General features: G+C 46.1%; 1 protein-coding gene across 9 annotated transcripts in view; it reads right to left on the minus strand.

Annotated features, from left to right (window-relative positions):
* Window positions 1-18387, minus strand: part of LOC131109381 (receptor-type tyrosine-protein phosphatase mu-like) — a 104509-nt gene that overhangs the window by 78057 nt on the left and 8065 nt on the right. For all 9 annotated transcript variants that reach the window (XM_058061317.1, XM_058061321.1, XM_058061322.1 and 6 more), the window contains exon 2: window positions 1466-1588. In XM_058061317.1, coding sequence (XP_057917300.1) covers window positions 1466-1588 — 123 coding nt within the window. The remainder of the gene's footprint in view (window positions 1-1465; window positions 1589-18387) is intronic.

Below are 18387 nucleotides of genomic sequence, written 5' to 3' on the forward strand. Positions count from 1 at the left end.
CAAAGCCAAATATGCCTGCAAAGTTTGATTACAAGGATAACAATCTTATACAACAGCTGCTAACATTAGATTTATTATATATAATCATTATATATGTAGAATGATTATATATAGCTTATATATTATTATTAGATCATTATTATCAAATTATTATAAATTATTATGGATACTAATTATTGTAATTATATAATTATAAAAAATTATTAGATATTATATTATTATAAGAAATATAAGAAATATAGAAATGTACTACTGATATATCGGCCAGCCCTACTTTTGAGCCAACTGATTAAGGTCAGGCTGTCTGGGCAAAGGTGGCATCCCAGTCCGTACAAAGGTGACCTGCCAATGAACGCCCCCGTGCGAGGTAATGGGAACGGGAATGGGAATGGTTTCATTAGAACATGCATCAGGTTCCAATGGAACACATCCCATAACCGCCCAAAAGCAGCAGGAAGTAGCTGAGCCAAACGTGGCGGACGTGATGATTGAGCCCAGCGCTCTTCACACGCGTTTGTTTTCTTCAATTGTGTGTAATTAACAGCTAGCGCATCTTTCTCCATTTCTCAGCACTCAACCTGCCACACGAGGCTGCCCCCCCCCATCGCCGTCCCTTCGGATCACTCAGACGGAGACGGGAAATGGAGGTGAAATTGTTTTACGGTCAGAGCAGAAGGAAGGCTTGATGGCTGCAAATGCGTTCCGCCGCTAGCAAAAGCTCACCTCTGATTGCCGCCCGGCTCTTAACCTGTACTTATGAATCTCCACAAAAGCACCTTATCAGACTCGCACAAGAGATGCTTATCCTGCCCGCCGCGCGCCCATGGAAGCGGAATTGAAGGAGGCTGCGGACAGAAGGCATCGCTGCTTGAAACGTTTTGGAAAATTGCTTGTAGACACCAACCGTCCATCACTTTCAGCAAAGTGCTCGGATGACAATTTCCACAATCGTCCTCATTCTTAATGTCTTAAAGACGGGCCGGCTATGGCTTCTACATAAAACCTCCTGGCAGGCGTCACGCCACGGTTTGATGCTGGCACGCGTGACCTCAGGGTGTCGCTTGGCTCGTCCGTATTGAAAAAGGGGGACGACTTTTTTACATCTTTCATCTTTTGGTGATCAAACATGTTGAATTTGGGTTCAACTGCAGATTGAAGAATGGCTTTGTCATAATGGTCACATGACGGTGTTTACCAATAAATCATGTAACTATTTATAGTACCGTTTTTAAATGTACTTGTCATAATTAGCACATCTTTCATAAAGAAACTCAGCTGGTTATGGTATCATTTGCATATGTCGTTGTCATAGCGATGTAATTAAAACACAGAATTGAAAGATGTCAACCAAAAAAACAAACAAGGATCCTCCTATCTTTTGGCAACACTCGGAAAAACGGGAAAAACCAGTAAATCCGGCCATCAAAATCAAAGCCCGCTACTACGACATGCACGGTTTAGCTACCTGAGGGCATCCACGGATCAGAGGAAGGCTTGTCTCTGGTATTAACCTGCTCCCAGTCCAGGTCGTCGTCCCGGCCTTGGCTGTACCCGCACGCCGCCAGTGGCTTGGCAAAGTTGCAGTCGCCTGTGGAAAAGGAAGGAAAAGAAAGAAAATGACAACCGTTGTTCCAATTGCAGTTTGCCAATGAAGGAAGCATCCGTGACCACGGTTAGCCAAGCGTCCGGCGGCCTAACGCTATCATTGCTATCCAAGCATCGGGTCGACATCGATCGGTTTTACGTTCCTGTTTTTAAGCACCCTTGCTGCGACACCGACGTGTGATCAATCCATACACAATTCCGATACTCCTGATTTCTTTGGAGCGTCAGGACCACACGGCGAAGGACAGACGTTGGCCACTCAGAACATGAATTGACCAAAGGTGTTTGTCCAATGTCCTTGGCAGCAGGTAAGAAATGCGTAGCATTGATCAGGACGTTGTTATGCTGCTTCCATGTCGACAACACGTCAACACGTCAACACGTCAACACGTCAACACGTCCGTGTCTGTTCAAAGGAAATGTTTTTGCTAACTCAGGATGTCCTTGGAGGCGGAACAATATCTGGTCTCTTACAAGCTTCCCCTGACATTCTGCGGCATAAAGGCTACAAAGCTGCCCCCCCCCCCATCACCCCCCCATTCCTTCTTGTTTTCCAATTCATCTCTCTGGTGACATTTTCAGTACAACGTGCAAATGAGCGGCGATCGCAGGATAATTAATATCTAGCTCCACAGGGCAGGCGCTAATGATTTATTTGCAGACGTTTCTGGGGGGGGGGTTGCATGCCTGAAATGCCAAAAGTATCAGATGTAAAAATGTGGACCTTTTTGGGGAGGGGGGATTTTATTGCCTCATCATTAAATCCAAGAATGTGACTTCATCCACACTAACTTTGGTTTGCTTCAGAATGTTGGTGAGCTAATGACTTGGGAAGTACATTTTTATAATGCTATGAGCTAGCTAGCACGCTACCTAGCCACTTAGCTACTTAGCTTATCCAATAACACAATCAGCTTTAGGACGCCAGAAAAAAGATCACTTTTAAAAATCAGACGACAGAGGATGCTTCTGTGCATGTCTAAACAGACGCGAGTCGGGAGAGGGATCACCAAGCTAACACAGGACCTCGCTATGCTAGGATATGTAGCGAGTGTTTTCTTCAGATCAGGAGTTTTCCTCTTTCCCAAGGGAATCTTTCTGACTTTTCCGAAAACAATGGTATACATGGAAAGGAATAGTCCAATCTCTGGTCTAGAATAGTCCATGTGGGCATGCCCATGAAACGAGTTTTTCTTAATAATTGCCAGTTTTTCGTCTGTCCAGTCTTGAATTTATATTCAGTTCTTTCTAACTTTGGATCAAAATCAAACTTTCCACAGCAGTCCAGTGCCGATTGCTGGCCTCCATTTTGAAAACTGAAGAACTTCTCGAGCTGCGCGTTACGTCATATCTGAGCATAAAGAAAGCACCGGGATAAATTTACATTCATAATACTTCTATGGACCTGGATGTACACAAAACAAACTATGTACAACAAGTACCGAGGTAAAGAGTGTCAAATATTCCCACCAAGCAAAGTCAAGGTTTGCCAAAACATCCACCAAGTACTGCAAGCCAAATCACAACAGTGTCAGAAAAGTACTGACAACTTCTAAAAACAAAGTACTCAAGAAGAGTCAGTTTCCAGAACTAGGCCGCCGCCCCTTTCGACTTTCCTTAGCGTGGTGACTCCAACCTCACCGCCGGTCTTTCAACTTGCAACTTTTATTCATCATCTTTGCCAGACGCAGCCGCTCTAATAAATGGCGAATAATAACGCCAATAAACTCCCTCCTGAGTCTTCGCCGTCATCTCATTAAGGCCGTGTGCGCTCGCTCACTCCAGCCTTTGTCATACTGACAAAGGCCCCCACATAGCCGTCCTCGGCTGGGCCTACCGATAACTAGCAGCTTGTCATTTCAATTTAAGCTCAAAGCAAAAAGAACTAAAAAAGCGGATGTGAGGCCTACGTGCGAACCACTCGACCCACAAACAATAGTCCACCCTACTAAATGACATGTTGGACCTTGTAGCCTAACGGACGCCATGCTAATGCTAAATTGGAGGAAATTGGATCACAGGTGGCACATTTTGTACGATCGGTTAAGAGATTGTGAAGTCGGTGCAAAATCAGAGCCAACTGATGAATTCAGACTCCAATGTGCGGTAAAAACAACGGCGGTTCCCCAAGTTAAAAATATATACATATATTTTATTTTTCTAAAATGTGCCATTCTGCACAAGCAGCTGTGAATTCTAATGAATTATGAATTAAAAACCAAATGATCAGAGCGTCATAGAAGATGAGAAGGTCTGATAGTCGGCAGCCATCTTTGTCGCCTCCGATTCAGCGTCTTAAAAGAGGAAAGTGTTAGCTGCAAAAAAGACGCTGTTCTTAATGCTCGATCAATTTTCCAATCAGCGATGCCAAGATGCGACTTGGAGCACATTTCCATGATTCCTTGCATTCCATCAATATTTTGACTCAATAGCGCCAGGATCCTTCGCCCCCGGGCCGCCCACCGTCCTCTCACGGCTCTCCAAGAGGTGGCCGCTAGCGGAGGTTAATATTCACATCCATGGCAGCGGCCAGCAGTTGAAACATATTCCACGTCTGTGGGTGCCGGGTGAAGAAGAGGAGCAGCGGGAGGAGGAAGGAGGCGCAAAGCACAGCCTGCCTTGTTAACTTCCTTTGAAATGAACTCTGATGTTTAATAATGAATCAGAAACAAGGACTCGCGTTCTATTCATGATTCCCTCAGCAGGCGTACAAAAGGAAAAAACACTAAATATCTCTTGTACTGCACTTCAATCCTTTGGAAATCCTTCCACCGGGAAACTTATTTGGAATTACAATCAAGGTGAACAAATATTCAAGTTGGTACCAACATGAGCTTCCGAGCAGGGCTTCCTTCACGGATGCTAACAGTGTGATCTCTGCTTTTTGACACAACAGATCGGTTAATTTATTCTTTTTATTATTACACTGTGCCAAAATACTACATTTGAAATGAGTAAAGTGGGTTCAGAAATAAATAAATACAATTTGACCAAAAATATGTGTGTAATTTGCGTGCTGGCAAATGCTGACTGGAATTTTATTGTGTGTAATCCATATGATCCATATGATCCATATAATCCATACGCTAAATATTTGTGTCCATTGACAAGGGTCACAGTATGTGAACGAGAAATAAATCTTGATCTGGGACTTGGACTGGTTCTATCCGGGCAGCGTTTTGGGGGCAGCACCAATGCTGGTCACTTGGTACCGACCCTTGTTTCCGTGTATGAGCTGAAATATGCCTTCTAATATTAATAATAATAATAATAACCTCTCCAGCAGTAGGTAGCAGCAATCCCACGCGTATGCAGATGCCGGCATGGATCAATAGCATCTTAATGGCGCGTCTCCCAGCGGGAGGCTGATACGGTAACCAGCATGTGGCACACGTCCCATATAATTAGCCTTGACAGCTGCTGAAATAGATATCCTGACAACAGCCTGCCAACTCCGTGGAGGAGATGGAACCTTCAATGAAAGCCCCCACCGGGTGCAGGTAGTCTGGGGGCCACACTGGTCGGGTCCCCACCCTGTTCACGCACTTCTTTGCGGGGAGGCGGGCAGGCAGCGTGAAGCTAAAGAGGTGGCCTTGGATATGCCATGGAGCAATTTATTCCTGGGTGAGAACGTGCAATAGTCTTTATTTTCACGCAGAGTGCATTTCAAAAAAATCTATCCATCTTTTCCCGGACGGAGCCAGAGGCCGGAATCAATACGTCAAGCCCTCCAACGCTAAAGCCCATTTCTAGTAAAGATTTTTAAGTCCGACTTAAAAGGCCCTTTTTTCCAGCAAAAACGTAGCAATGGACGTCACGTGTGTGGAAGGTGGGCGCTAGGCTGCAAATATGCAAATAACGATATGCACGTTTTTGATAAGATAAGATAAGTACCTCAGTGGGGAAATTTGCATTGCACAGCAGCAAGAGAACAGAATCAGTTAAGCAGTACAAAATACACAATATACAAAAATAAACAATATAAACAACCCAAATTAACAATTTTACCCAGGGTTATATACAAATACAGTTTGCTAGATAATATGAAATATGAGATGAAATATATACACTATGAGATCTTGCTAGTGAGTTAAATATGAGGCATTAATATAATAGTATATATAATATAATATTATTTAAATAATATTAATTAATTAACATATTCATAATATAGTATTAATATTAATTAATGTAATATTAATAATATATTATTAATAGAATAACATATAACATTAGTATATTGCACTTAGAGAAGCAGTCTATGGCTGAAGGAGCTGTCCAGTGCTGATATTGGGCTTAGAAGAAATATGGAGATTTTGAAAATGTATTTCTTAGCACGTCTACACGTGTTGCTTGCCAAAATATCAAAATATGAAATCCTTTCATTTTTACGATGTGGCCCCGGCTGGAAAACGTGGCCACCCCTGCTTGGAGCTACGATGGATTCATCCAAAGCATTTACGACATCTTGAAAGGAACTCAGCCGTCCTTCTCCACAAGCAGCACCGCGTCCGTCCTGGCGGCAAATGTCATTTCCACGAAAGCTCCTGCCAATTGTGCAATTACCAGCCTTGTCCTTCCTGGGGAGGAAACGGACGGTCTTCTCCTCCCTCCAATCCACGTCCGAAGTCTACGCTTGATTTAACAAACACCTCTTCCGCCGGCGTTCCCCCGCAGTTCCCGATGGTGAGGCATTCTGGGGTAATTTAATCCCAATGTGGACTATCTCCCTCCACCCGCGGCCAGTTGGGAGCCTTAGCATCTTGCAGCTAAGCTAATCCCCTTAGGGGCTGACAGGCCTTTTCACTCGGCCTCTATTTCACGTATCTATTGGCAGCTCCTGCACCCAATTACGTGGATATATATTATCTGTTTGGGGACTTCAAGTGTGGGAAGGGATTTAGATAATCAATCTCAATATCATTATCAATCACGTCTTGCTGTTCGCCACATTGATCGGCCGGGAAATAAAGAAGCTGGAGTGCTAATCTTGCCGAGCTAAGCTGTGCTCCTGTCAGCAACATTTGCTGAGCCAAGCGGCGCGATGTGGAACATTTGAGGCTGGGACGTCTCTGTTGTCCAATGTTTGAAAAACGCAAGAAATACCCTGCACAAATTCATTCCGATTAAAAGGACGAGCCCCTCAGCCGTTTGTTGAGCACGTCCAAAGCCCCAAGATCAACCTGATTTATGGTGGCCAACACGTCAGGAGCAGCCTCGTGCACGCCAAGACGTGCGCTGACCATGACAGGCAGCCTTCCACTCTGATACGCTCCATTTGGCCGATCATTCTGGAGCCAGCGCTCGACGTCTAGCCCGACCACTGCGCCTGTCGGAGGATCAAAACCATCTCCATCCGCTCCACCGCTAAAGACAAACATGGCCTTTATTTTACTTTGTGATGCTCCCTGCATGGAGATAGCATCCTGCAGCGATGATAATAGCCGAACAAGATGATAATTATTTCCTCCTAGGGGTTCCACACGGAGCGACAGCTTGTCAGGCGTATTGGAAAGACAGCATGTAATCCAAAAATGAGCCCTGGAATGCTGAGGGATCACATCCAATCGCTTTGACTGCGGACTACAAGCTGCCACTTATGACGAGCAAGAAGGGCCGAACGAGGCGCCATCATGCAATGTGGACATGGACACTAAATGAAGACCTGGGAAGACAGGATTGTGCTGGGAAGACGGATGTTGATTAAAGGCCTCCTATGATGCACAATGACCATTTTCATGATCTTCTACATGAACATGGCTGCTGAGAGCACATCCTTTCCAGCCATGTTGGGTCACGCTGAACCCAACTCGGCTTCTACAGCAGGACAACGATCCTGGCTGAAGAACAACAATGGAGACTTGGGAGTGGCCTGGTCCAGTCCTGACATGAGGCAAGTTGCTGCATACATTTTAGATGAAACCCCGCTAACCATAATCAAAACATGTTAGCGTTTAGGTTTGATGCCGGCAGTGTTTTACCAGCTACTTTTAAAAGTGTCCAGCGAATGGAGAGACGTGGATGCTTTCCACTTAAATTAGCCTTCAGCATTGATCCACAGCAGCGCTAGCTCAATACTCCGGATGGATGCAAGTTGAAACTTTCCCATTTGATCCCGCTGCTTTGGGGCCAAGCTTCAAATCAATGCCAGGAAGTAGAAGAGGAGAAAACGGGTTTCCGGTGAATAATAGATCCACACCTGGACCGGGAGCTTTCTGGAAGGGGTAAAAAAAAAAAGGAGCAAAGCCAGAAGAAAGCGCTGGAGCCGGATGCTAAATCCCCTCCCAGAGAAAACAACACCCAGACCCCAAAGTCAATGCCCCCTTCAGTCAAAGCGCCGCAATCCTCCCAAAGCTCCACTAAATCAACACTTCTTTGAATTCTGCCTGAGCAGCGTTACAATAAGAGGATCAAATGCTAATGTTGCTATCACTAGCTTTTCTTTTCTTTCCCCCCTGCGCCTTTCCCAGCGCCCAATTTGTCAGACAAGATGCTAACAATTGAGGAAATGAGTCCGAGGGGAGGCATTGTGCAAAGGAGAGAATTATCTTGTTTGATCACGGAAAAAACAAGATGCCACTGTTGCCAGAAGAAGTGGAGCAAATGCAGATATTCACGGAGCCGAGTGGGGAGAGATTCAAGGTTGAATGTCAAAGAAATAGAAACAGCGAGGCTAATTAGAAGACTAAAAGAAACAATTCCTCCAGAGGGGGGAATCTGGGTCGTCAAGCAGAAAGAAAGAATTCCTTCACGGCTCTATTTGTTTGTGGAAAGCAAACTCTTCTTCTCTCCGAGCGCCGCACTAAAGAGAGGGGAAATATGTCAAAACATGCACCCCCCACCGGGCTGCTTGTTCTGCTATTCATCTGACCAACACACCACATGGGGGCGCTGTTATCCAATCAGACTTCACATTGGTCACGGCTCTACAAAGCCCGGTCTAACTTTAGGACTGGACTGCCGGAACCTTTTCCAAGGGCCACATCGTCAAAAGTCAAAGGATGCAACTTTGTCACTTCCATATTTTGTACAGCGACCTGAAGGTTGAGGGTTTGATCCTCCGTCCTACCGTGATCATGGCCAGGTATCCTTGGGTAAGATACTGGACTATAAATAGAAGTGCAGTGTGTATGTGGAAGGGATGCCAACCAGTAGCATGCTAGTCGTTAGCATCTTGGTGAAACGAGGTCTTCTAAACAAGTCAATAGAAGACAGACGTGAAGTGGGTGGGTGTGTGTGTGGAAGGGATGCCAACCAGGACGGTTAGCATGCTAACATCTTGGTGAAAGATTAGATTTTATTCCCAAATTAACTTTTTTTTTTTTTACATAAGATAACTATATTTTGATTGTTTCTAATGTTATATTTTGTATTATTTTCTTGAATATTTACAAATCCATCCAAATGTGAACATTTCATCCAAAATCTGCATTTGCACCCTAACATAATGCAAGTCATCCCTGTGCACACATGATAGGTGTCCATCTCAGGGTCAAAGGTTACCAAATGACAGGTGCAAAGCAGATCTGAGATTTCAGTCCCGGCGAGAGCAATCTTGGGGTCATCACCTGAGCACTTCAAACACGAGGGGGCTGGCTCTTTGTTTCTCAGCTAAAGAGCATAAATCATCTCGCTGGGAGAGAGAGAGGGAGAGAGAGGGAGAGGGCGAGAGAGGAAGAGAGGGAGCGCAGCACGGCCCGCCTTCATCCCGCCTTCATCCCGCACGGTACTGATGAAAGCACGAGGTCCCCTTTCAAACGGACTCTTGACCAGCGCTTCCATCTGCTTCCCGTCATACGGTGTAGCCACCCCCAGTGTGCAGCGAGTGGAAAAGCAGCATCACACGATTGGACCTTGGAGACAGTCAGGTGACATGAATAAGTCACATGAATAGAATTCCCTGAGTCTCATGAATAGAATCAATTTTTAAATCCAATTATTGTTTGACAGCTCCTGACCTAATTTGTGGTGGAAGGACTCCATGAAATCCTTGCACATCACGGCGTCTTCAACTTGTGTGAGCATATCTAATGTTCTCTAAGGGAGAAGATAACAGGCTCGCTGGCGTTCTGTGCATGTGTGCTAAACACTCATCAGTAGCGACACCGAGCGCACCAGACGAGGCGGGGAACCAGATTGGTGTCGTTCTTGCGGACCCAATCTCTCGCAGGTCTCGTGCTGGAAGACACAGCCGTCCAATGAGCGCGAAGGCTTGGAAGTCTGACGTTTATTATTGTTGGGCTACATGTGTACTGTGTGTACTGTGTGTACTGTGTGTACTGTGTGTACGTGATCTGTAAGACTATATTATTTCACTCTATTTAGCTATTTCTTTAGTCGGTGAGCCAGTACTAGAAAAAAACTGTGAAATCAAGTATTTCGAGCCATCCCAAACGTCTTTCAGGGCTGACTTCCAAATGTGCTAACGTCTTTATCCGACGCTTTGGTGCGCTTTAACACCATGATACGACATTCTAACTTCATTTATAGGTCGGAAAAGTGGGAAAAGCATGGCAGGTCCCCTTTAAATTCTCATGGATTTGTAGCGCTTGTGGACAGCCGTCCATCTGTCAGATCTAATCCTTCAGGTTCAGGGAAAAAGTGTTGCAGTCTGAATGTCTGCAAAAGGTCATGCTGCTCATAATAATAATAATCATATATCTGAGCAAAATGTCTCATCCAGTCATGCATCACTTCAGAGACGTCTCAGGGGCTATTGGGCTGATATTGGTTTGCCCAAGGGTACCAAATCAATCATAACGTGAAGGGGGGCTGCCAAAGTCCTCTTTCACACCCCCAACACGGGGCGTGCCAGCTCGCTGTCGTTTCGCCGCTTTGACGTGCTCCCACAAATGTCACGGCCACATGGCGGTGGGTGCGAGCCCCCGGAGGTGGGGAGGTGTCATTCAAGGATGAAAGACGGACGTGGACGCGAGACACGGTTTCAACAAACAAAGTGTGCATCCAAACCGGTCTTATGTCAGGAAGTACGTGACGGAAGCGTTCCTCAAGATTGAAATTTAGAGATTTTCTTGAGATTTACAGGAAAAAAATAGAGATTTTCAGGAAAAAAGTTGTCGGGGACGCGTCTACTTTCCCCCCTGAGGGACGAATAAAGTTATATCTAATGTAATCTACTCCAACCAACCACACTGTAACCCTTGGAAACCTGACGTCATCCGTCACTCAAAAGACATAAATAATCAACTCACGCCCAATCAAACTGTTACATGAGTTTAATGTCTTTAGCATTTGAGGTGATAAAAAATGGATGAATCAATTAATTAGCATGAAAACCATCCATATACAGTATGTCGTACTGGATAGAAGTTTGCCGGACACAGATGGATGTAGTTGTATCATAAGAATATACTACAGTACTGTAAATCCATGTATTGGCCAATCGTTACATCGTTACATGGTCAATACATCACATCACCAACTTTGGGAATTTGACATATGTGACTAAAACATTGCACCTCCTCCTTAGAAGTGGAAGGTTGCCAAGTCAAATAACACGTTCCACATGTTCCAATACCTTGAGTCCATGCCTTGCTCAAGTTATAAAGTACCAGTCATACGTACACAGTACATGAAGTACATGATTTGAAGCTGACGGGGCTGTGGCCAATTAGCGTTCCAGACCACGACGTAGCCTCTTAGACGAGGGGGGGGGCTGACGGACCAAAGCACAACGTCTTGTGACACCAGCCGTCCTTGGCAGAGTTTAAAGCGATGACACGATCGTCACGGTGATTCACGACACCCTAACGCCATCGTGTTGCCGTGGCAACTTGAGAAACAGCAAGTGTGCAACTTTGCGTGCTGCTCAGCGTGAGAAAAAGCCGTGATAGCAAACAGCGGAACTAGCAGGAGGAGCAACCTGAACGCTTAGAGGCGTTCCATCGCTACGCTGGAGGAATCCACGCCTGGCTGTGGGCCACGCTGCGTGATGCCGTGGATTGGAGGCGTGCCAATCAGATGAGCTACCTGGCAACCGGGGCACCGTTACACAACTGGAGCTTTCTGATGTTTGAAAAATGATTCTACTGACGACAATGTCAAAACTAAGTCCGTTCACATTCTGATGGTCTGATGGTGATCACGGAGGCCAGAGGCGGGGTCCACCCTGGACTGGTGGCCGGCCAATCACAGGGCACATATGGACAACCATTCCCACCCACATTTAGGCAATTTTATTCACGACATAACAGCTTCCATTTTGATTAGCTGGCTAATAGGACGCTAACAAGAAAGAATTTTGGGGGGATAAAATTTCAATTAATTAATTAAAATTCAATTTAAATCATTAAGAACAAGAAGGCTGTTAGACTCATGCAGTGTTTTAATGACAATTAAATAATACTTAATATAATAATACTAAACAGAAACTGTACGCAAACCAAGGTAAATTATCAACGTTAACCAAAAAACATGCTAACCGGGGCGGATGCTAACCAAAGTTCCACAGGTAATTTGCTGATGAGAGCCAAAAGCTAAAATTCTAGAACCACAAGACGTGATGGCGGCGTATTTCCCTTCCAAATCAAATCCTGACATAAGAAAGGAACGTTATCTTTCCAGATCTCTGGCGGGTATTCTCCTCCCTCTCCTTCATCTACCTGTCTTCTCTACCGCTTGTCTGGTGGCTTGCCTGAGTTATGTTGGCTCGGCACGCCGACCTTCAGGAACTTTCAAAGTATTTTCTTTCAGCAGATTCACCCGCCCAAAAACGATGCTGTTTATTTTGTCTCTTGCCATCTTTATCTCCGGTCACATGCTGCTTGCCGCCATTTCCTCAGCAGGAGCGATGGCTTTCAACGACAAGCGCCGCGAATCGGAGCGACGTGTTGCATGGTTCCGCTGACAAGTGACGACTACCAATGCATCCGGGCCGCCTGCCAGCGCGTCGGCGTAGGAAGAGCCGGGGGCGAGGTGGAGGAGGTGGGGGAGGAAGCGGAGAAGGATGGGGCGGGGGGGGGGGGGGCGTCTTCAAGGAGACGGGGGTTCAGCCTTGACTGACTGCTTCAGTCGACAAAGTGTCTTCCACATCATGTGCAGATATGCAAGTCAGGCGGCGTGGACGTGCCGCTTCCTACCGTGTGATGCTGCCTGATGGCCGCGTGACGCCGCGTCGCCACTCATTTGGATCATCCTTCGGTGTCCCCGCCTTCAAGGTCAGACAGGTCACTGAGGGTGGAAGCACACTAGACCAGTCCGTGCTAGACTTGGAGGGGAATTGGATGATTTAGAGTTGGGTATTTATTTCCATTATGAAATCATGTCTATCTTTGGTTCTCAGGAAGAACTTGCAATGGCGACATGCCCGCCCTGGTGCACCTTTGCCAGTCGTGCTAATTGAGGGGAAGAGTCACGAATCAGCGCACTCAGCAAACAGGAAGTTGGATGTGAAGCGGGCCGAGCACAGTAGGTCAAACACGCGTGCTACCCAAGCCTGGTCGGAGTGTACCACCCGATGCTTTGTAGGGCGACAGCAACCTCGCCGTAAACAAACACTAATTGGTAGCTAATGTTCTTAGCTTTTGCCTGGTTGATTCACTGCCTTTGGGCCGCCATGAATAATTCATGGCGGCATGCGGAGCCCCTACAAGGCACCACATTCATTATGGTATCATGCCCAGCAATCCCAGGCACTGACGGCTGGTATTAGAATAATATGCATATTGGGTCCTCTTGCCGTTTCCCGGAGCGTTGGCAGGCGGTTATAGCGTTTCCGCTGGCAGCCGCTAAGAGGGATGCAACAGCCCTCGTGGATGACAAAACCCCCTTGTTTTGACAGGGGATTGAGAGAGCGAGGGAGGGGGGATTAAGTTGTGTGGTCACGCTGCCGGGTGGCGCGTGGAATCAGTCGGCGGTGATTTTCGTGTCAATCCTCCCTCCCCTGATACCCGCCGATTCCGCAAGCGGCACCTGGCCATGGCGGCCTTGGCGGCATCGGCGGCGGGGGAGGCTGCGGCCCCGCGGGGGGAGTGTGGTTGCACCGCAGAGTGTAAAAGAAGGACGAGCCAAAGACAAAGTGGAGCAGAGAAGCCTCCGTTCCTCGCCGTGCAGCAGCAGCAAGCACATGACTGTCAGGACTGACGGTTTGGTCAAATGTCGCCGGCGAGGAAGGCGATGCTGTTAAATGCCAGCCGGCTCTGCGTGAGGCGTCCCAAGTGCCCCCCCCCTCGCCGGAGACACCTCGTCTCAGGAGGCTGCGTCCTTGGGCTGTGTCGACATTACGTGCTATTTGTATTTATATGTTTCATTTCACATTAGAGAATAAGACTCCTGGAATGTACATGAATAAAGGATACTATCAATATGACCTATGAAGGATAAAACACCGACTATTGGAGAGTATGCAGACATCCTTCCTTCCCGCCAAGACAGTCTGGTGGGGGGGTTAAATTGCGTCACATATTTGTAGACTTGTGTTTGCTTGGCCCCATGGAAGAGGCAATGGTAATGGTAATGGTAATGGTAATGGTTTCATTTCATTTGAACATGCATCAGATTCCAATTGAGTGCATCCCATAATCAGTTCCCAGTTCCATATGTCCAAAAGGAGTAGGAAGAAGCAAAGCTTATTAAATCCTACCCCTCCATCTGGTACTTTTACAATCACTAACTGTTACATTTGTTCACTTCCTGCTTTCATAATATAATTTAAGTATTTTTTTAAACTTTATTTAATTATTTTTATTTTTATTTAAAAAGGTAGTTGTGTAGATGGTCCAAAAAATAAAAATCCCACTGTTGACGTTTGTCTATTTTACAGTAAAAAGTAAAACATCAGCCAAGTATTGGTAAGGGGCGTCGGCCATCGGAGTGCATTACAGCAAATTGTCTTTCTTTGTCCTCCGCTGTCAATTATCTGCAGTTATGTGCAGTTGACTGGCACCCAAAGCTCTTGATGAGCGATGTGCTGGCTGGCGTTAGCGTTAGCCCCAGACTGTCCTCATCGGATGTCACAGCACCAATCGGCCAAGCCGCCGACATTATGCGGCATTAGAATCAATGCAGTCCGACGGAGCGGATGTCGGGCCCCCCGTGGACCCCCTTTGACTTAAGCAGGGAAGGAACAGCGCGGCCGGCCGGTTGGCGCTGTGGAATCCGTTTCTCCTGATTCAAGGGCCTTTTGTCTTCAAGGGTGCCGCTCGTCAGGTTTTGATTGCGGCGCCCGAGCGAACACGGTTAAAAAAATGCAAATGGCAGCTGAGCAACATGAAGTAGAGTCACCATCTTTGGCAAATATCTAGTACATATTCCCAAACGAAGGTTTGAAATATGTTTAAAAACTAGCGTTATGCACGGTGGCCCTTCTGGAGTTTTGGGATGGACAGAACTGGAGCAACGGCGGTGAAAGATGAATTAAAGCGTCGGGCTGGAAGGTTCCTGCACGGCAGCCAGCTGCTAACGTCTGCAATGTCAACGCATTTTAGGGAGCATCCGCCACGCACGCTTGGCCTACTCAATCACTCCGTCACCAGGGTGATAAAACATTACAAGACCATAAATCCTGAGCATCACACACAAAGAGGTCAAATGTCAGCTCCTCCCACTGGATGATGATCTCAGTGGAGAAAGGTTCCCCTAAACATCGCCACAAATGAGTATCAAGAATTTTTCTATAGAAGAAGCGTTACAGCAGAAAATAGCCCGAAGAGCCCACGGAGCAACGCGACCCCTCCGCTGACCCCCTCGCTAGCGGAAATTGCCTCTAATGACGACTCGCAGGCGCAGACGCATTAAAACCATTTGACACGTCTTCTGGAAAATTGTTGCCGTGCGCTAAATAGCGCTTGAAGAGAAGTGAGAAAAGTCAAAGTGGCACATCACTCAATGAACACAATGGACGCCACCAAAGTGCTCGCCACACCGCCCGTGATGACGCCATGACGCCGTCCAGGGAGCTAAAACGGCCGAAACCAGCAGGCCGGCCTTCCAAGCCGAATGCTTCATTATCTCAGCGCCGTTCTAATCAACCAGCATGGAAGCACGAACAAAAAGATGAATGAGACTCATCCTAATCTATCTTCTTGGAGTCAGGAGCCTCGGGAGAAGCAGGACCACCTTTAGGGATTTCTTCCAATTAAAAAGTGTGACGCTAAAACCAAAGACCCGGTTAGTCAGTCGAGTGTTCCACCTCCGTTTCATCTTCCACACAAGAAAATCACATATTTTCTTGTTGTCACCCCTCACTGGCTCTCTAATTACGACGCATACATCATCTTTTATGGAAATGCTTGGGCTTCTTCTTCTTCCCTGGGCTTCCTTCTTCCCTATGGAGCCGCCAGGGAGCGGCCACTCCGGTTAGGAGGAAAAATATAAGTCTATTTTATCTTCCTAGTGTCATGTTTTGGCAGCCAAAAAGAGGTGGGGGTGGAGGAGGTTATGACATGCGGCTTTACATACAACATGGCCGAGGCCATCAAAACCAAACAAGATGATGTGAGCATCATTGTATCGCATTTAAATAGGTAGATGTTCCAGATCTCCTGACTGTGTCAGCAACATGTTCGACCACGGTGGGACCGATGACGATGTCGTAATGGTTGTGCTAAAGCACTTCTCAAGCGTACAAGAAATAATCCAGTCAACGAAACCAAAACCATGGTGGGAGACCATGTTAAACTAGTCCTTGAGTTCTTCTGAATGCAGCTTCCTATCATGTGGTCATCATCAACATCAACGCCTGGTCAAATGTTCCCATAGCTGCCATGGAGTTTACACGCGTTCGATGCGACCAAAGCACGGCCGCCTTGACTTCTGCTCCAGACGAGCTGGTCTGTGGTTCCAACACGTTCCTTCCTGTAATTATCTTTACAAAAGCACTGACAGATTGTCTGCACCTCAGCACGTACGAGCCGTGCGGTCCCAGCCTTGTGTGCGTGCTGGTCTTATTACCGTGGCTACGGTGACAGGCGGCGGCAAGGAGGCCTTCATGAATCCTGGAGCCCGGCTAATTGGTGACACCGCAGCGCCGGGGATTGGCAGGACCGCTGGAGGCCGGAGCTCACACCAGTGAATTAAGCCGTCATGTTCATTTCACCCTTGGAATCAAACTCTCTGCTGGTCAGCTTGAGGTTGAGGTCTTTTCATGACAACGTGTGAAGGTTCACTGTCCTCACTGGTTGCTACTTGCTACACAGCAGGCTACTTCCTGCTTCATCAAAGCGTGCTACAAAAGGGATGGCGTCTTTTTACTTCCGAGGTCACATGAACGTCAATGCCAAGAGTGTGCATTGACGACTGCATCTTCACCTCAGAATGAATCAAAACAGATCAAATGATTTGCACTGGAAAAGGGGGAAAATATTAGACATAATTGGGAGTGCATGATAAAGTGTATCACTTTTGACCACATGGTCTTGTATAAAAGTAGACTACATTCATTTTCATGAGTTATCAATGAAACATTTAGCCAAATTGTTGCCTCAGTTTAGGTACACTCTCTTGGTTATCATACAATATGGCAGCTGGAATCGAGCGCCCAACCAAAGCATATTTGTTATTGATGGAGACTACAAAATAATGCCGCGCTTCTTCGCTTCCTTTCCAGAAGCCCCTCCAGGGTCCAAGGAAAGCTAAAAAGGTCTAGGGCAGCATTATTTATAGATTTTTGGAAAAAAATGTTTTCCGGTGCGAATCCAGTTGCTGTCCTTGCCTTTTTAGTCTGAACGTCTTGGCTGCCTACCTCCAGCTGGAATCCTATTATGACTAATTCCACATTAAGATCTGGGAATGGCAATTGGGAAATCCGTGGTTAGCCCGGGGACGCGCTCAAAGACGTAGCGAGGAGAGGAGAAGATATATTTACATTTTAGTCAAGTGGCGCTCCGGCAGGCGGGTTAAAGCAGTCACAGGAGAGACAGACGGGGAAAAGAGAAATATTCACAAGCGACTTCAAAACACTGGCGCTTTTGGAGGCGCTCGAGGGCGGCAGGATGCAACCGTCCGTCAGAAGCGAATGCAGCGTCTTTATTGTATGGCCGTGACGGTTTCATCAACTATTAAGTCTGCTTGCGTATGATACGTGACGCGCTAATGGGACTGATGGTGCAGGACAACAACCCCCACTGGAGGCCATGTTTGACATGCATTAAAGGACGCATTAGCACAACAAGTATTCTCTATTTGTGCTGGCCAATCTTTCCTTAGGACAGAACGTCCTTAGCGGGAAAGGACTACGGTACATCTCCTTTATGAACGTTCTAGAATGTTAACAAAGTTCAGGTGGAACAACACAAGCAATAAAATGCCAAAATATATCGTTTATTAGATTTTCCTTCCCATCCCAAAAACATGTTAGCTTCATTAGCCACAGGTATGAATGTGCCCTGGCATTGGCTGGCCACCAGTCCAGCTGGGATAGGCTCCAGCCCCCCCGCCCTAGTGAGCATAAGTGGCATAAAAAATGGATGTATGTTTGCATCACGTTTCTCAACATTTCTCGATTAAATTGCCTTCATAAATTCCCGTAAAATGCAATTTGAATATGTAACCATGCGGATTCATGTTTAAAAAATGACCTTTTGTAAAAATGAATTGTTTGAGTCTAAAAATTTTAAAAATTTTAAATCATTTTAAGTCATTAAATTTTTTTTTTTTTTTTTTTAGAAAAAAATATTTTGTGGGTAAAATAATATATAATATAAAATAACTATAAATATAAGATTATATAAGAGCAGGGGTCCCTAACCTTTTTGGCACCACGGACCGCCAATGTCTGGCAGAAAAATACAACAAATATAAAATCAGGAGACGAGTGAGTCGTTC

Source organism: Doryrhamphus excisus, chromosome 22 (assembly GCF_030265055.1).
Source record: "Doryrhamphus excisus isolate RoL2022-K1 chromosome 22, RoL_Dexc_1.0, whole genome shotgun sequence".
NCBI classification, from domain to species: Eukaryota; Metazoa; Chordata; class Actinopteri; order Syngnathiformes; family Syngnathidae; genus Doryrhamphus; species Doryrhamphus excisus.